Source organism: Oryza glaberrima, chromosome 7, assembly GCF_000147395.1.
Source record: "Oryza glaberrima chromosome 7, OglaRS2, whole genome shotgun sequence".
Taxonomy (NCBI): domain Eukaryota; kingdom Viridiplantae; phylum Streptophyta; class Magnoliopsida; order Poales; family Poaceae; genus Oryza; species Oryza glaberrima.
The window spans coordinates 9528983-9547931 of NC_068332.1; the positions used below are offsets into that span (position 1 = coordinate 9528983).

Here is an 18949-nt window from a genome sequence, read left to right on the forward strand (position 1 = left end):
GGATCTAAGCCCGTGGAAACATGGTTTAGGGGATTACTAGCTAGCTTCATCGATAACGCCGAGTTATGTTCTTTGAGGTTTCGTATACCTACTCCGCCTTATTCCCTTGGCGAGGTCACAGTCGTCCATGCTAATAGGCATTGGCCTCCTTTTGCTTCATTGTTTTCTTTCTAACGGAATGCTCTTCTATACTTTTGTCCGGCCATTTAGTACATGCCATGATGTAATTTGAGATCGCGGACATCACTGAATTGATCATTATTAATCATTCTCCCTATGATAAGAGTCCCGGGATCCATACTGCTAGTCTTCTATTAATTCTCTCAATAATCGGGGACAACACTTTACGGGTTACTTTTGCTGCGGACGGAGGTAGGCCTCAAGTATTTGCATGGTAATGGACTCACCGGGCAGTCGAGGAGGTTTGCGACTGCATTTGCTTCAGAAACGTCCATGTGGATAGGCACGAAGGTGCTCTTATGATAGTTCTTTTTCAAACCCGAGAAGTCAACAAAGGAATCTCGGATGTCTTTTAGAGTTTAGCCTGTTGAACATATCCCTGAATTAAGATCAAACTTTCATCTGCATACTGCAAGGAAAGGCAGCGCGGTTTGTATTTGGAGAGGGTGCCGCAGGTGGCCATTCTGGAGTTGCATTAGTTTCTATAGAACATCTGCCACCAGGATGAAGAGATATGGGGATAGTGGGTCACCTTGATGGACACCTCTCTTGTAGCTGATCGATTCCCCTATTGATCCATTGATCATAATACGTGCTTTTCTGGTTTCTAATAATTGTTGGATCCACTTTATCCAGTTTGGTTCAAACCCTATGTGTGAGAGCACTTTGTAGAGACAATTCCAATTTATCGTGTTGAAGGCTTTGTGGAAGTCTAGCTTGAGTGCTATCACGTGTTGAAGGCTTTTTTTAGATAATAGTTTTTTTTATTAATCCGGCCTCTATATCCACCAAGGATATACACAGCCAAACCAAGTCTGAGGCTAGCAATAGATTTTCTGAGATGAAAGCAGAGAATGCCAGCTACTCTGTTGATGTCAAGATAGCTAGGATGAATGCAGAATGCACAGAGAATGCCAGCATGTGTCTGATCCCATTTACCTGTTGCCCAAAGCTATCAAAAGTCTGTTGTATTTGGACCTCTCAGGTTGCAGTAACCTTGCACAACTGCGTGTTTCCCTTGGCGCCCTTAATGATCTCTCTGCTCTGAACCTCCCATATTGTTAAGCCTGGAAAGCTTGCTAATTCTAGTTCTATGCTCCTGCAAAAAGTTACAGAGCCTTCCAGTTTCAATTGGCAGCTTATCCAACACACCCCTTGTCACCGCAGTATCAAGTGCATCTCTGGGCAAAACTAAGCTTGTCATTCGAATTTACAATTATCAAACAATTGTTGATGCCTTTAGTTTCAGAATATGGATTTGTATGCGCGACAAAAGAAGATTATTAGAGAAGATTTTAGAGTTCACGACCGGTACCTCTTGTGCTGAGGCCTCACGGAGCATTCTTGAAGAGACTGTAAGAGACTAGCAAGAAATTCTTGCTTGTATTGGATGATGCAGATATTGAGGATGAATGCTTTTGGAGTGAGGTGTACAAAATACTAAATGTCGGCGCACTTATGGTAACAACCAAGAGCGGGAATGTGGATTGGTCATTGGCTTTTAGGAGCAACGCAAACTTTTTTTTCTTTTTTTTGAGAATTACACAGTACAACGCAACTTTTTTTTTTAAGAATTATACAGTACAACGCAGTCAGTGGCGGATCCACTGTTGGGACTGGTTGGTGCGCCAACCCTAGCTCTAATCCCTACCCCTAATTAATCATTAACAAGTCTAGTTAGTCATTAGTGAAGAAAATTCCCAGACGGCAAAGATGCAGGCTTCCTCACTGCTTCTACTGTCCAAACTGGTAAAATAGAATGGGTTTGTTGGAACCATGCCACCCTAATTTTGCAAAATTTGAGATATGCCACCCGTATCTCAATGACATGTAGGACCCACATGAGTCAATGACATGTGGGTCAGGGTGGAAATTTGTGTGGCATGGTTCAAATTTTCCCAAATAGAATCTACTCTGAGTATACAAAACAATATATTCACAGATTTTTATGAATATTTTAAGATAGACACAAATCAAAATAGAGAAAATTGTTTTGATCATATGCGCTTTTGGTATTCATTGGAAAATACTTTAGTTGATATATCTTTATTTGTTTTAATCACATTATATTTTTACACTAGCACCCCCTCAATTTACATCCTGGATTCGCCACTGAACACAACACAGACACTCACAAACACACATACCACTGAAAACACAAAGCCGTTAAATCCTAAAAAAATCGCTCTCATGACTCACAAACACTTCTACCCCTAAAAACACAAAGCCGTTAAATCCTAAAAAAATCGCTCTCATGAGGAGTCAAACCCAGGATCTAAGGTGCTACTGAGGCTCTTGTAACCACTAGATTACAGGCCCTTTCGCTAATGCAAACTTTTTACTTGCATCTTCTGTCAGAGGAGGAATGCTTTGCAGTTTTCCAGGAACATGCATTCAGTAGTTTTGGTGTGAATGAATATTCTTGATCGAGTACATTTGGAACAAAACAATTTCATACGATGTGTACTTACTGAAAAATTCATGTCAATCCTGGAAATAAGATTTTCTGACAAAATAGCACCAATCCATGAGCATTTACAATAATGGGTGCCCCTCCCTCCATTTCCAATGTTCTATGTACTGTATGAACAGGAAGCTTCTAGGATTGAAATATCACCTTCTGCCATGCATGTGTACGACAGTTCACTTGAAGGTGGTATGTATTCCATCAAATTCCAGTGTATATTCTGATCAGGGAAGAATGAACAAATTATTTTTAGTTTAATTATTCCATGATAAAAAAATTGCAGTATGGGCTAAAATAGTTTTTATATTGTAAACCAGAAGTCCCTGTTAACTGAAATAGTCTGCCTCATTCACCCTGTTTGTGAGTGCAAAAAGTCTAATGCTCATTTCATATGATTTAATGATTCTTGGTCGTAACTGATGAGCAATTATGAGCATATTTGTGCAATCCATAAGAAAAAAGAGAGAAATGATATTTGCAGCTGTCAGCTGTGACTATAGTAAAAATGATCCGAGAGCAGATGAACAACGAAATTTGCATATAAAAAAATCTCTTATATAAAAATCGATGCAAGAAAAATTGATGGTATTCATCTGACTTGAACTTGAAGAACATACCTGGCATAGAGGCTGGAGTAGTTTCTCACAATTCCTGATTCTCTGCTTTGGTCCTGAAGTGAAGTTGGGCAATACCTTCAGCTTTCCACAACTAACAATGCTGAGATACTTAAGTTCTGGGAAGTGTTCATCCTTGACACCTGACCATTCCTCCCAGGCTCCCATATCCCTGAACTTCAGAGACTCCAATGCAGGAAAAGCAAAATAGGCTTTCTTCCTGTTGTTGTAAGGGATATCTCCAACATCGCCAAGAAATTCAGGTCCAACTAGCTGGACACTTGGCAGTGACTGTATCACAACATGTTTCAGGGATGGCAAGCACCCAAGTGGCGGCAGTTCTTCGCAATTTTGGCAATCTTTTAGTTCTATAGAAGCTAACCTGTCCAAAGGCAGAGACCCTACCCATGATGGGAATGATGATCCATTATAACCTTTGATGATGAGCTCCTCCAGATTTGAATTTGGTCTGAGACACTGTAACACCTGAGCTGCTCTGTCATTCTGTTGTGGCACGCAACGACAATCTGGTACTCTGTTTGCTTCATTTGGTTGCAAATCACGCAATGTCACGTCTGAATTCTGAAGTATGTCACACCATTCGAGTGTTAGCTTCTGAAGTCCCTCCTTTTTCCATAGATTGACATTGGCAGCTTGTGCAGCATCAAGATTGCTTAAACCTATAATGTGCAGGTCTCCTCTGATGTTTATCAGCTCATCCAGCTCCGATTCTGCATCCAGCAGATCCATCTCCGACGACAAAAACAGGTAGCTTCTGTAGGCTAGTCAATGCTCTGATCCCAGATGGCATCTGTACATTGGAATGTGCTATCTCAAAGCATCTTAAGTTCTGCAGGAGCTTAATGCCGTGGGGCAACTGAGTAAGGGAGGAACAATGGTTAAGCTTGATTGTCTGTAAGTGGAAGAGAGCACCTACTGACTCCGGCAGCATCTGAATTCTAGTGTTATCCAGACCAAGGTACCTCAGATGTATCAGGCTTCCAATAGACTTTGGTACCTCCACAATGTCAGTGTTGCTTAAATCTAGAACCCTTAGACATTCAAAATCTGTCATCAGTCCATATGGAGCAATCTTTCTTCTGAGTGGCATTTCTCCATGGATGATCTGTTCCAATCTTGAAAGAAACAGGAATGTTCTCAGATCTTGGCCACAAAATGAGTCCAATGATAGTTCTTGCTCAGGATGGGACTCATTGTTGACAATGGACAAATGGCGAGCCGATGTCTTGTCGGCTCGGTTCAGGTTACTCTGCTGTATCGTCCGGCATTCATTGCCTGAAACAATATGTTGTATCATTCTGCATTCATTGCCTGAAACAAACTGTGCAAGCTCCTGATATAGATCATGCATGACAAACTTCTCTTGATCGATTCCATGAGATGGGGATGGCTGGAAGAAGCATCTTGCTACCAAATCATAGAAGTAGCCGGTGCCTACATCTTCAGGCCTCTGTTCTCCTCCGGCATCAATGAAGCCCTGCGCTGTCCAGAGCTGAACCAGCGCATCCTTGTCGAAGACGAAGCTCTTGGGGAATTTTCAATGAGCAGAAGGCGAAGCATCGTTTCAATGGCGCAAATGGTCATAGCTCACCTTGAGTGCTGGCAGCACATGGTTCTTGGCCTCATCATTGTCAGCCCACAGGTTGCTATTCAGTACATGTGTCCAGTGCTTCCTGGTGATTGAGGTGCTCATGGCTGTGCCTGCTGCCTCTGCTGCCAATGGTACGCCTCTGCATTTCTTTGCAATCTGCTGGCCGATGTTGGTAAGCTCATCATCAATGGTGGCGGTGGTGCACCCGTGCGATGCACGTCGCTGGCACACGAGCCAGCAGTGTTCGTCGGATAAGCAGCCAAGATGGTACACATTGGGGGTAACCATCTTGGCGACCATCCTGCTCCTGGTCGTGACGACGACTGTGCTCCCCGGCGCGCAGAAGCTCAGCGGCGCGGTGATGGTGTCCCAATGGTTGGGGTTGTCGTCCCAGACGTCATCGAGGACGAGCAGGCACCTCTTGCCCGTAAGGTGTTCGACCATGGTTCCGTGGAGCGCGCTCAGCTCGGAGCAGTCGGGGCGTGACCTGGTGATGGCCTCAACGATCTTTGCCGTCACGCCGACGACATCGAACTCTTGGGACACCCAGACCCAGAGCGCGAGGTCGAAACGCGACGCGACGGCCTCCTCGCCGCAGACGTGCTGCATAAGCGACGTCTTCCCAACGCCGGCCATACCAACGATTGCCACGACGGCGTAGTTTCTCCTGCCGTCGGGCTGGCCTTTGGCAGACCATCTCGACGACCCTCTGGAGGTCGCGCTCCCGGCCGTGGATCTGGCAACGGGGGAGCGAGCTACTCGGCACGAGGGCACCGACCGCCGGCCGTGCCGCGCCGTCGCCGGGCCTTAGCCGGAGCTTCTTCCGATCTGACGCGATCTCCTCGTACCTCGCCCAAATGTCGTCGATCTTGCGGCGGAGGCGCGCGGCCGGCGCGGCGGCGAACAGCTGCGCGACCTCCCTCTTCCGCTTCCCCGTCGCCGGCGCCGCGGCGCGCAGGAGGTCGATCTTGAGGTCCTCCAGCTGCGCGGCGCGGTGGCACTCGTACTCGAGCTCCTCGAACACGTCCTCGGCGCGGTACTCGAGGTCGCCGAGCTCGGCTAGCCAGAGGCGGACGGAGTGGTCGGTGACGGACAGGCTCTCGGCGTCGCGGAGCGCGGCGTGGACCCTGCGGAGCATGGACCTGAGCGCCGCCAGCTCGTCGTCGCCGACGGTGACCGGCCCCGTCGACGCGCGCCCCAACGCCCGCAACATCGGAGACGCCAGCTTCCTGGACTTGACCGCGAACTGAAACAGTGCGTCTCGCAGCGCGTGGGTGATGAGTTTCTCAGCCATTGCTGGACCTCGAGGGATCAGGGATTAGCGAGGGAGAAGCAGACAATTTGTTGAGCCGAACGAGGATGTCGTCACAGCTCTTTGGGCGGCGTTGACGAAGACTTTTGGCTTGTGCAGAAATTTCGACGTTTGGTCCTTTTAAAAAACTTATTTTATAAATTAATTTAAAATATATATATCTAGATCCAGCCACAATGCTAAGACCCTGGGTGCTGAGATCAACTGTTGTGAAACAAATTTAGAAGAGATAAATTTCCGTGGGTCAATCCGAACCGGAGTAGACATGAGGCTTATTTCATCCTAAGACCTCTATATATAAAGGGTCAAGGGTGAGACATGTAAAATTAGTTTGTACTCGAGATTTACAACTGTATTCATAGGCTAATTCTGCAATGTTTTTTAGGCCAAAGAAGGGCGCAGATATTCTATACATCATCTCATGTCTGTATTGTTGTGGGAGGAACAGGGAACGGATCTAATGATCCGCTAATAGACACGTTGGTTTGCAACACGTATCAGCAGCTCTGTCATCACCAGTTTGTCGTTCCAATTTGTTGTTTTTGTTAGATTAATTTCTAAATACAGACTGATCTGCTATTGTATTGCTTTTGTTTGCAATACCGTTTATGTTACCGATCCGATCGGTAGCCACGTGCGACCTTATGCTCGAGCGGCACCTGCGCGGCCTATGCCACCAGCCGATTACGATAGGATTTTGAGCAATCAACTATAAGTCTGATTGTCGGAGATATGGACCCGGAGGTATGTGAAGTAGAGGGGAATTACTTTCCCTCCGGCCACGTGACTCTGCAAGTTGGCCCCACTCACGCGTCACGCGAGTCGTGGAAGCGCCGGGGGGGGGGGAGGTGGGGGGGCCTCGGGGCATGCCGTCACCCCCTCGGGCTATCCCGCGGCTTCGCCCCGAGGCCCTCACCCGGCTGCCACGCAGGCTGAACAGCCATAAATGTGCGACGCCCCAACTGTCCCTCACCGCATTTAATGCGGTAAGGGCAGACGTGCGGCGCGCCTAGCTAACCCCTGTCCAACGGATGTGACCGGTCTGTGACCGGCCTGTCACCGTCACATCCGATGGATAGGGCAATCATGTCCTCACGTCGCCCTTGTACCCGGCGGAGTGGGGGTGGGTATGACCCGTCACATCCGAGCGTCACTCGAGGAAGGGCTGTCGCAAGTCATCGTTCATTTATGAGGGAATGACAGGGCTGTCCCCTGTGTGAGGCGGGGGGCGGCGCCGGGTTCCACTCGAGAACCGGTTGTTGCTTAGCTTCTAGGAGAAGGCACGGTTTAAAGCCCAGGAAAAGTGGAATGGGATCCCCCTCCGATGGAGGGTAGGTAGAGGCGGTGCATGTGGTATCCCCTTGAGCTATAAAAAGAGGACCCTGCCCACTGAGATGGGGGGACGATTCGAAGAAAACCAAAACTCCAGAAGAAAAAAAGCGAGTGCGCTCTCTGGAATGAAGAAACCTCTGTAAAACTCGTCCATAATCCCAAACACAGGAGTAGGGTGTTACGCTCCACAGCGGCCCGAACCTGTACAATCCGACTGTGTGCAAGCTTGTTGTTAGTCTTAGGGACGAGCGAGTGATTTCCATGAAACGAGCTTCTGCCCCCGGCCGAACTCACGAGAAGGGGGGTTTCATGACCCCCCACTATTGAGGATCTTCCTTCGACAGCTGGCGCGCCAGGTAGGGGGCGGTTGCGCGTTCTGAGAGGAAGTCGCTTTCTTCCGTCCCAATTTTCTCCAGGCCTTAGCCGACCATGGTCGAGGTCCTGGAAGTAGAGGAGGAGGCGGTGGCGTTTACCCCCACCCCGTCCGGGAGTGAGGATTCTGGCGAGAGCCGAGGTCCTCATCACCGTCGCCATGGTTCTCCGACTGCTCCCCGCCGCGAACCTTCGCGGAGGGAGGATCCCACTCGTTCGGGTGGTTCGGCTCTCGCTCTGCCCCCTGGCGGAGGGAGGCCGCGACGCGTCGGGGCACGCCGCCGTCTCGACTATGGAGACGGCGGTTCGCCCCAAGGCGCGCTTCAGGCAGCAGGCGCCCTTCTGCGGCATCCCCCGGTAAACCCGGAGCCGGAGACTCCTGTTTAGCGCTGGTTGGACGACGTGGCCAACTTGGTCACTATCGCTCAGCGACAGTTGGCCATGGGTGGCCGATCCACTGCCGCTGGTACATCGCGTACCTCAGTCACCCTCTCCTCGTCGGCGAGGAGAAGGGCTCGTCGATCGGCCACGACCTCGAGGCGGTCCACGGTTCCAACATCGTCGGGGGCCCCGGGAAGCCGGAGGCGTCATGACGGCCTCTACAGGACGCAGGACGCTCAAATCAACATTGAGCGACGTTGAGACGAGCGCCGAGCTGCCCGTATGGGGGAAGGCGCCTCCTCATCTGGAGCGCCACGCTCCTCTTCACGAGGCGGCCCTCACCCCACACTCACTCCTGGGGGGACAGGTTGTAGGGCCTTTGTGGCGAGTCTCCGGACAGGTTGTAGGGCCTTTGTGGCGAGTCTCCGGAATGTCCGATGGCCCACGAAATTTCACCCCAACCTTACGGAGAAGTATGATGGTAGCATCAATCCCTCCGAGTTCCTCTAGAACTACACCACGGTTATCGTGGCGGCAGGGGGTGACGACCGGGTCATGGCGAATTACTTTCCCATGGCCCTCAAGGGTCAGGCGCGTGGCTGGTTGATGACCCAGCCCCCCGACTCCATTCACTCCTGGGAGGATCTGTGCCAGCAGTTCATTACGAACTTCCAGGGCACATATCCCCGCCCGGGGGAAGAGGCGGACCTACACGCTGTACGGCGGAAGGATGATGAGTCCCTCCGTTCGTACATACAGCGCTTCTGTCAGGTCCGCAACACCATTCCGTGCATTCCAGCCCACGCGGTTGTATATGCATTCCGGAACGGCGTGCGGCATAATGGCATGTTGGAGAAGATCGCCTCCAAGGAGCCCAAGACCACTGCCAAGCTCTTCGAGCTGGCGGACAAGGTGGCCCGGAAGGAGGAGGCGTGGGCCTGGAACTCTCCCGGCACCGGTGCGGCGTCTGCGGCTACCCCCGAGTTTGCCCCCCGCTCTAAGCGGCGAGATAGGAGAGGCAAAAGAAAACCAGCCCGCTTCGATGACGAGGGCCATGTCCTTGCAGCAGACGGGCCCACACGGGCCCCACACAAAGGAAAGGCCACCGGCGATAAGCCGAGCCCCACCGTTCCCTCCGGCGAGGGCCGGTCGGCGGACAAGTGGTGCTCGGTACACAACACTTACCGCCACAGTCTCGCCGACTGCCGCTCGGTCAAGAATTTGGCCGAGCGGTTCCGAAAGGCTGATGAGGAGAAGCGGCAGGGTCGATGGGAGGGCAAAGCCCCCGCGACCTCAACCGGTGACCGGCGAGAGGAGGCCAAGAACAAGGCCCCCACCGATGATGGCGGAGATAGTGAGAATCTGGATTTCCAGATACCTCAGGGGACCGTCACCACGCTCGACGGGGGGGGGCTTGCGCTCACACTTCTCGCCGAAGCTTCAAGGCCATGAGGCGAGAGCTTCTGGCCGTTGTTCCCACGCATGAGGCGGTCCGGAAGGCGCGCTGGTCGGAGGTGAAGCTCACGTTCGACTAGAGCGACCATCCGACGGTGCTCGCTCGGGGGGGGGGGGAGGGGAAAGTTGGCCCTGGTGGTCTCCCCGACCATCCACAACGTCAAGATGAAGCGTGTGCTGGTGGATGGGGGGGCCAGTCTGAGCATCATCTCCCCGGCTGCCTTTGACGCGCTCAAGGGCCCGGGGATGAAGCTCCAGCCGTTGCTCCCAATCATTGGCGTTACTCCAGGGCACACGTGGCCGCTTGGCCACGTAGAGCTTCCGGTGACCTTCGGTGACTCCACCAACTTCCGCACCGAGCGGATCGACTTCGATGTGGCGGACCTCAATCTGCCCTACAACGCGGTTCTGGGCAGACCCGCGTTGATGAAGTTCATGGTCGTCACCCACTACACCTATCTCCAGATGAAGATGCTGGGTCCTGCTGGTCCCATCACCATCTTTGGTGATGTCAAGGTCGCCCTCGCCTGCGCGGAGCAGCGCCCAGACAACCTGGCAGTGGTCACGGAGCCGCAAGCCCCAGAAGCCTCTGCGTCCCGCGCTTCCAAGAAGCGCCTCACCTCGGCTGACGAGGTGCCCGTCAAGGAAATCCCCCTTGGCGACGATCCGTTCAAGACCGCCAAGATTGGCGGAACCTTGGACGCCAAATAGGAAGGCGCGCTCGTCTCCTTCCTGCGGGCGAATTCTGACGTTTTCGCATGGAAGCCGTCAGATATGCCCGGGGTCCCCAGGGAGGTGATCGAGCACCGCCTTGCCGTGCGGCCGGATGCGCGACCTGTTCGGCAGAAAGTGCGGCGTCAAGCCCCGGAGCGGCAGGCCTTCATCAGGGAGGAAGTGGCGCGGCTCCTGGAGGCTAGTTTCATTCACGAGGTGATTCATCCAGAGTGGCTAGCAAACCCGATGGTCGTCCCGAAGGCCAATGGCAAGCTACGGATGTGCATCGACTACACCGACCTCAACAAGGCATGCCCCAAAGATCCCTTCCCTCTGCCACGCATAGATCAAATAGTCGACTCCACTGCGGGGTGCGACCTTTTGTGTTTTCTAGATGCATACTCTGGGTACCATTAGATTCGTATGGCTAGGGAAGATGAGGAAAAAACCGTCTTTATTACTCCTGTGGGCACCTTTTGTTATACAACTATGCCTTTTGGATTGAAGAATGCAGGCCCTACTTTTCAGCGCATGACTCGTATTACTTTAAGTAATCAGATAGGGCGCAGTGTAGAGGCGTATGTCGATGATCTGGTGGTAAAGACGCACCACCAGGACACATTGCTACAGGACCTGGCTGAAACTTTCGATAGTCTTAGGTCCACGCGCATAAAGCTGAACCCCGATAAGTGTGTGTTCGGCGTGCCGGCGGGCAAACTTCTCGGTTTTCTAGTCTCTTCCCGAGGCATAGAAGCAAATCCTAAGAAAATACGCGCGATAGAGAGGATGCGCCCCCCCAGCAAGCTTAGGGATGTGCAGTGCGTCACTGGATGCATGGCCGCCCTGAGTCGATTTATATCGAGGCTGGATGAGAGGGCGCTGCCCCTATTCAAACTCCTCAAGCGCTCCGAGCCGTTTGTATGGACGGAGGAAGCTGAGCAAGCTCTCAATCAGCTGAAAGCTTACCTCACCTCCCCCCCCCCATCTTGGTGGCCCCGGGACCGGAGGAACCATTGCTACTCTACTTGGCCGCGACCCCCCATGTGGTGAGCGCCGCCCTAGTAGTTGAGCGTGAGGAAGGCGAACGGGAGGCCCCTCCGGCTTGCGATGGCCCCTCATCCCCCGAAGGCCTAGCGCCCAAAGCTTCCAACCCCCGGGAGAACCCCGAGGCCCCCAAGGGAGGAGCGGAGGCTTTGGCAGGTGGCCCCGAGCCTTATGATCCCGAGGCAGTCCGGGATCCCCCCGGGACCTCCGAACAGGCGCGCCCCGAGTCATCAGCCCCTGACAACACGAACCGGCCCCGCCGAAAGGTGCAGCGGCCCGTCTACTTTGTTAGCGAGGCACTTTGAGATGCGAAAACCCGGTATCCGCAGGCCCAGAAAATGCTTTATGCCGTCTTGATGGCCTCAAGGAAGTTGCGTCATTACTTCCAAGCGCATCAGGTTTCCGTAGTGACGTCATACCCTCTTGGCCAAATTTTGCACAACCGAGAGGGTATTGGACGGGTGGTAAAATGGGCCATCGAGCTGGCTGAGTTCGATCTGCACTTCGAACCGCGGCATGCGATCAAAAGTCAAATCCTGGCTGACTTCATCGCGGAATGGACCCCGATGGACGAACCTGTTCCGTCTAATGTCCCCTTCCCCCCCGGAGAAGAAGAGGATCCAAACGCCGACATTCACGGCGGGCACTGGGTTATGCATTTCGACGGCTCCCTCAACCTTCAAGGTGCAGGTGCCGGAGTCATGCTGACCTCGCCAAACGGGGATGTCCTCAAATACGTGGCATTTCGTCTCGACTTCCGAGCCACGAACAACATGGCAGAATATGAAGGGCTCCTCGCGGGATTGAGGGCGGCAGCCGGAATGGGAATCCGCCGTCTCCTGGTCTTGGGTGACTCCCAGCTGATCGTAAATCAAGTATCCAAAGAGTATCAGTGCACCCACCCACAAATGGAAGCATATGTCCGCGAGGTACGGCGTATGGAACGCCACTTCGACGGACTTGAGCTCCGGCACGTGCCCTGACGCGACAACATAGTTGCTGACGAGTTGTCGCGTGTTGCATCGGCACGAGCCCTACTCCCCCGGGGACCTTCGAGGAAAGGCTCACGCAACCATTGGCGCGACCGAGCCCTTTGAGGGACCCCAATGACACGCTCTCCAACCCGACTCCGGGCGACCCACGCCCCTCGGGGCCCGAGGGGGTCAATCCTGACCCCCCTCGTCAGGTCGTGTGGATGACCGACATCCGGGCGTATCTCGACGGCAATACTCTTCCCGAGGATCGCGCAGAAGCTGAAAAGCTCGCGCGCATCTCCAAGCGGTACGTCCTCGTAGAAGGGACCCTCTCCCGGCGTGCCGCCAACGGGGTACTCTTGAAGTGTATTTCTCGAGAGCAGGGCATCGAGCTCATAGCCGACGCCCATCAGGGTGAGTGTGGAGCCCATTCGGCCTCACGAACTTTGGTCGGAAAAGCCTTCCGGCAAGGTTTTTATTGGCCGGGGGCTACCACTATGTATCATTTTTTCCTTTTACAAGTAATGAATTTTTCTACTTTTTCGCAAAGGCCATTTTTCTCCCCTTCCTCTGGCTTGTCCCGATTCAAGGAATAATCCGCGTTTATTCTAAACCCTAAGTGCTGTAAGGCGGCCTGAAAACCGCCGAAAGGGAACACGAACGCGGGCCGCGCCCCGGGTTGTGCCGAACCCCGGGGGATCGGAAGGGCCTACACACGGTCGTCCCGACCCCCGGTCTGGCCAGTCCCGCTGGGTGGCTCCCTCGGGGCGATGGTCTTGCCTATCACCACTTAGATTCCATGGACCGAACGTGGATTTACCTTCTCGCTAGAACAAGCCCGAGGGGGGGGGATGGGGTCAAAACGACATATCAATCGCAGGCAATCTAATTATCCCCTTTTGCCCTGGTTTTTTCTTCTCTCTATGTCACAGGCATCCAATAGAAAAAGCAAAAGAGTAAAAGGGGTTAAAGAGTTTCCAGTTGCAGAACAAGACAGGATGGCACGATGGCCTAAATACAAAAAGTGCCTGCTACGGGCACACAGCAAAAGGGAATTAAAGGCGCGAGTGGTCACAGAGTGCCCGGCCCCCCGAGACTAGCGCCACTGACGATGTCGTCCCAGTCGTCGTCGCCGTCGTCACCTCCGCTTCCGCTTTCCTCGTCCGAGGTAAGCCCGGAGGTGAACCGGGGGGCCGACCCCTCGAAGCTCGAGACAATCGCGTCGGCCGCCTCCCGGACTTGCTCCCGGGCCCTTGCCTCGGTCCCCGGGGGAAAATCTTCGAGCGCACGCCATGGCATGAAATCGGGGTCGCGCGCTTGGTGGCTCGCGAGGACCAGCTCCACCGCGGCCCGCGCCAAAGAAGCTGACGAAGACTTTATGGTTTCGCCGACCTCCTCCTCTAGCCTCTCCAGGTCCGCCGCCAGCTCGTCCAGCCGAAGCGCGAGTGCTGGCTGTGTGGGCGGAAGTTTACTGTCCCGGTGCACGGAGATGCCGACTCGACGCCCCGCGCGCTCCAGCCGATTGACGACGTCGGAGAGCTGCCCGGGTCCGAGCTCGTTGGTGAGGCGGAGGGCCGCAATCTCCCCAGCCTGATCCTGCACCAGGCGCTCCAGGTTAGCGAGGGTACTCCGAGCCATGGCAAGCTGGCTCGCCAACTCCACGCCGCCGGGCGGCCCGCTCGCTGCCAAGTCCTCCCGGGCCTCCAGCTCAGAGGCCTTCGCCGCTATCGCCGCACTCTCAGCGCGGGCGCTCTCCAGATGACGAGCCTCGCGCCTGGCGACGGCCTCCTCGCGTCTCGCGAGTTGCTCGCCCAGCCGGCACGAGGCTACCTCGCGAGCGATTCACCTCGGCTTCGCGCTCGGCGAGTGCGGCATCCCGTTCTCGGCATGCCTCTTCCCGCTGCCGTAGCTCTTCCGCACGGCAGTCCGCGGAAGCTTTCGCGGCGAGGGTGATCCGATCACGCTCGGCCGCGGCCTCTTCACGGAGGCGAAGGGAAGCCTCCACCTCTGCCGCCGTTCTCTCATGAGCGGCCAAGGTGGACTCCCGCTGATCTAGCAGGCGTGCTCGCTCCTCCAGCTCCTGGGCCCGCCACGCCTGTTCTTCACCACGCGCATTTTGCTCGCGCTGGTTTCGGTCGAGGCCCCTCTCGTACAGTGGAGTCGGCGGTAGCGAGCACCTGCAAAAGTGGCTCCATACTCGCTGGAGTCGGGGAGGAAAAGGCCACGGTCTGCCCCGGGACGACGGGGTACTGCTGGATCCCCCGCGAGACTGGGGTTGATCTCGGCCCCCCTTCTGCGAGACCAGCCCCGAGGGCGCCCCAAGCGCAAGGGGGAACGGCTGTCCCTCTCGCCCCCTGCTTCGGGTCCTCAAGTGGATTCAGCCTCGGCCTCGACCTCGGGCTCTGGACCGCCTCCGGCCTCGGGCTCGGGACCGCCCCCAGCCTCGACCTAAACCTCGGGCTCGGGACCACCTCTGGCTTCGGCTCCCGGGCTGCGACCTCCCTCACCCCCCGATCCTGGGTGGTGCTCCGTGTAGACCCTGGTCCCGGAGCTGCCCCCGATGCCCGCAGCAGGTCGGGTCCTGTCTGAGGGTCGCTCGGGATCGGGCCCGGTGTGTGTCCTCTGGGTCCCGCCGCGAGGCTGCGAAAACTCCGTGGCCTTGGATTGGCCGGGCCCGGACTGCCCCAACCGTTTGGATTTCGTCCCTTGCGAGGGGTCTGACCCTGAGACTCCCTGAGAAGGAATCTCGCTACAAGAAAACTCAAATCATGCTAACAAAAGAAAAGGAAAAAGAAGGAACAAGAGGACGGGCTGGGTAAGAGCACCGAAGTGAGCGCCAGCAATCGTACCTGCGGGGAGGGCGGTTGAAGGTCCACTTCGGGGGCTCGATGAAGCTCCCTCGGCACGGCTCCATTTGACCTATCTTCCGGAGCCGCTTCTTTTTCCGACCGGCAGGTCGCTTGTGGCCCACTGGTGGACGATCCGTCGCGCGCTCGGCACCTCGTCCACGCGGGGGAGAGGGCGGCCGGGAATTAGCCACCTTCCGCTTCCCCTTTGGGTCGCCGGCGGAATCGTCTCCGGGTCCGCGGCTCGGTCCGGGCGCCCTTGAACCACCGCCGCCTGGACCGCTGGTCCGGCTCCCGCCCGCGGTCGCACCACCGCCGCCCGCGCCGACGGCACTACGCTGGCGCCGCCTCGGCTGGACCGGCTCCTGCCTGCACCGACAGCTGACATCACGGCCAGGATGCTCTCCCGGTCGCGGTCGCAGCAGAGGGGAAGAATCCCATCTAGGATTAGTGTTGGCTCGGCGGAGTCTAGCCCCAGCACCCGCCGAATCACCCTCTTCGCGTCCTCCTCACCCCAGTCCCAGCGCTCGCCCACATGCGTCCGCATGGGGTCGTTGGGACCAGTGTATTCCCACGCTCCACGGGACCGTTCCTGGAGAGGTGCGATGCGGCGGCGGAAGTAATCGCCAAAGACCATCGCCCCCGTGAGGCCCAGGCTCCGCAGGCCCCTGAGGCGATCCCACACCGCGTCGTATTCCTCGCTAGCTCCAAAGTCGCCAGCCATGCGGCAGACCTTTCAGGAGGGCCAGCGGGAACTTGAAGTCGCGGATGGTCCGGCAACGCGGTGTAGAACCAGTCCTTCTTCCAGTCCTCCCATTTCTTGCGAAGATGGCTCTCGATGTATTGACCCGCTGTGCCTGGCCGGGGCTGGAAGTAGCATCCCCCCACCACCGCGCCTCGCAGCAGCTGCGGGATGAAGAAGGCTCCTCGGAGATATGGACCCTTGGGTATGTGAAGTAGAGGGGAATTACTTTCCCTCCGGCCACGTGACTCTGCAAGTTGGCCCCACTCACGCGTCACGCGAGTCGTGGAAGCGGCCGGGGGGGGGGGGGGCCTCGGGGCATGCCGTCACCCCCTCGGGCTATCCCACGGCTTTGCCCCGAGGCCCTCACCCGGCTGCCACGCGGCGGAGGGACAGAGCGAGAGGGGAGCACAGGCTGAACAGCCATAAATGTGCGACGCCCCAACTGTCCCTCACCGCATTTAATGCGGTAAGGGCAGACGTGTGGCGCGCCTAGCTAATCCCTGTCCAACGGATGTGACCGGTCTGTGACCGGCTTGTCACCGTCACATCCGATGGATAGGGCAATCATGTCCTCACGTCGCCCTTGTACCCGGCGGAGTGGGGGTGGGTATGACCCGTCACATCCGAGCGTCACTCGAGGAAGGGCTGTCGCAAGTCATCGTTCATTTATGAGGGAATGACAGGGCTGTCCCCCATGTGAGGCGGGGGGCGGCGCCGGGTTCCACTCGAGAACCGGTTGTTGCTTAGCTTCCGGGAGAAGGCACGGTTTAAAGCCCAGGAAAAGTGGAATGGGATCCCCCTCCGATGGAGGATAGGTAGAGGCGGCGCATGTGGTATCCCCTTGAACTATAAAAGGAGGACCCTGCCCACTGAGATGGGGGGACGATTCGAAGAAAACCAAAACTCCAGAAGAAAAAAAGCGAGTGCGCTCTCTGGAATGAAGAAACCTCTGTAAAACTCGTCCATAATCCCAAACACAGGAGTAGGGTGTTACGCTCCACAGCGGCCCGAACCTGTACAATCCGACTATGTGCAAGCTTGTCGTTAGTCTTAGGGACGAGCGAGTGATTTCCAAGAAACGAGCTTCTACCCCCGGCCGAACTCACGAGAAGGGGGGTTTCACGACCCCCCGCTATTGAGGATCTTCCTTCGACACTGATGTATATAATGATATAAAGACAATCGGCTGATAAACATAATCGAATAGAAATTAATCGGCTAATAATAACATAATAAAATAAGCAATGATCCGATGGTTAAAACATACATCGGTTGGAGGTCTGATGTCATAAAATCCACAAGAATAGATAAACAGTATAACCTTTGTTAAATCCAACTTATATGCTATCCTTGTAAGCCGATGCAACGTCCAGATAACTCATCGGCTGAAACCCTGATGAAACCCTTATTGGCAATCAAGAAGCAAACTAGAGATTATGGTTCTAAGCATGACTTAGTAAGTCGAATGTACTGATGCAACACTAAGTATGAAAAGAAACATAATATCTAAACCATCAAGCCCTTGACTAATTTTTAGAGTGGTAGATACCTTAGCTAATCAAATATGGTAAAGCGATTTAGCCGATACTGGCATAAACCCTAAAGCGAATCTCAGCCGATACAAATAAATCGAGCTACTAAACTAGATTAACTAAAATATATGATAAATGGGTAGGCAAATATATCAACCAAACCAGAGCAAGCCAAGAGGTCGAAGCGATGCAGCCTTGAACAACGTCAATGTAGCCAATACAATTACCAGGGTCGACGGAACGTAGGATTTACCCCTTCGCTGGATATCGAAAACCGATGTAGCCCCGCGTCAGGTGCCAAGTTCCGCCGGATGATAAGTAAAAACCTTGGTAAAGAGGGTGGCGATGCGCCGAGAGTAGTTTTATTGATCAAGAGATAGTTTACAATGACCTTGGGTGTACATATTTATACCCATGGGTAGATACTAGTCCTTCTCGAACAAGAAAGGAACTTTTCTAAAGATAAAAGAAAAACATAAAGTTCTTATTGGACCTAAACATACTTTCCTAAAGATAAAAGGAAACTAATAGACTCTTCCTAATTAATAGATAAACTGCCATGCCGCATCCTCCTTGAACTCGGTCATTTCTCGATAAGATTCCTTTAATAGATTAATTTTCTTAAACGAATATAGCAAGAATCCGACTATTGGTGACTTAATAATTCCCATCGGCCGATTCCAGGACTCTGAAGCTGATACTAACTATAGGCCGATGATGACTTTGGGGCTTACCAAATTTCACTGTTAATAGTCGGTTTCCTCCACATTAAGTACTCTGCTTTAATCGAATATAATTTGGAGTAATGAAGATTTATTCTGTGAGAGTTACCTCTTGGTTAGTTCCTAATCAGCGTGCAGCATCACTGATCACTATAATCTCGTAAAATATAGTGGTTGCTTTTGTGTTTAGCTAACGCTAAAGTAGTTATCAAACTGCGTAGACGTGGTGTCTAGGTAGTTAATTTCCGGTGTTTGCTTCGTATCCCACAGTAGGTTTGAGGTGGGTGCAAAGGCGATGACAGCCCTCAAAACACCAAAGTCCTCCCTGTCTGGGTACATTGTAGAGCCATATCTGGGAGCAGCAGGCTGGCCAGCGCCCGAAGTACCGCGTTAAGATTAAATTGAGCTTTCTGTAGACACTGTCTCTCACTAGTAAATCCTCTCTACCCTTTGCCTACCTTTGCTTCACGTCCTCGGACGAACCTGGTGAAGAGCTGACACACATGTTCCCTGTGGAAATCGATACCTTGGAATACTCCCGGGTGAAGTGCTACATCGGTATCTCCGTGCGCTTGCGGATTTTATTTGTGACGTTAAGAAATACCAACAGACATGCAATGTGTAGCATGGGCTATAAGCAATGCAAT

General features: G+C 53.9%; 4 protein-coding genes across 4 annotated transcripts; 2 read left to right on the top strand and 2 right to left on the bottom strand.

Annotated features, from left to right (window-relative positions):
• Window positions 1-2556: 2556 nt before the first annotated feature.
• LOC127780851 (putative disease resistance RPP13-like protein 1) lies at window positions 2557-6220 on the bottom strand. The gene is made up of 2 exons (XM_052307824.1): window positions 3265-6220; window positions 2557-2867 (listed from the first exon to the last, which is right to left on the bottom strand). Exons 1-2 carry the CDS (start codon window positions 4009-4011, stop codon window positions 2754-2756), a joined length of 861 nt encoding a protein of 286 aa, XP_052163784.1. The 5' UTR covers window positions 4012-6220; the 3' UTR covers window positions 2557-2753.
• Window positions 4044-6167, bottom strand: LOC127780163 (putative disease resistance protein RGA3). The gene is made up of 4 exons (XM_052307115.1): window positions 5568-6167; window positions 4874-5476; window positions 4195-4807; window positions 4044-4072 (listed from the first exon to the last, which is right to left on the bottom strand). The coding sequence occupies exons 1-4, from the start codon at window positions 6165-6167 to the stop codon at window positions 4044-4046; spliced, it is 1845 nt and encodes a 614-aa protein (XP_052163075.1).
• Window positions 6221-8825: 2605 nt separating the features above from the next.
• LOC127780164 (uncharacterized) lies at window positions 8826-9722 on the top strand. The gene has a single exon (XM_052307116.1). It carries the CDS (start codon window positions 8826-8828, stop codon window positions 9720-9722), a length of 897 nt encoding a protein of 298 aa, XP_052163076.1.
• A 168-nt stretch (window positions 9723-9890) lies between these two features.
• Window positions 9891-10436, top strand: LOC127780165 (uncharacterized). Its single transcript, XM_052307118.1, has one exon. The coding sequence runs from the start codon at window positions 9891-9893 to the stop codon at window positions 10434-10436; it is 546 nt and encodes a 181-aa protein (XP_052163078.1).
• The last annotated feature ends 8513 nt before the right edge of the window (window positions 10437-18949 follow it).

Coding starts and splice junctions, on each gene's coding strand:
- LOC127780851 (XM_052307824.1), bottom strand. CDS start 4,011: ATGGATCTGCTGGATGCAGAATCGGAGCTGGATGAGCTGATAAACATC. Junction 2,868..3,264: donor TACTCCAGCCTCTATGCCAG/GTATGTTCTTCA, acceptor TTCCCTGATCAG/AATATACACTGGAATTTGAT.
- LOC127780163 (XM_052307115.1), bottom strand. CDS start 6,167: ATGGCTGAGAAACTCATCACCCACGCGCTGCGAGACGCACTGTTTCAG. Junction 5,477..5,567: donor TCCAGAGGGTCGTCGAGATG/GTCTGCCAAAGG, acceptor TCGCTTATGCAG/CACGTCTGCGGCGAGGAGGC. Junction 4,808..4,873: donor ATGTGCTGCCAGCACTCAAG/GTGAGCTATGAC, acceptor AAATTCCCCAAG/AGCTTCGTCTTCGACAAGGA.
- LOC127780164 (XM_052307116.1), top strand. CDS start 8,826: ATGGCGAATTACTTTCCCATGGCCCTCAAGGGTCAGGCGCGTGGCTGG.
- LOC127780165 (XM_052307118.1), top strand. CDS start 9,891: ATGAAGCGTGTGCTGGTGGATGGGGGGGCCAGTCTGAGCATCATCTCC.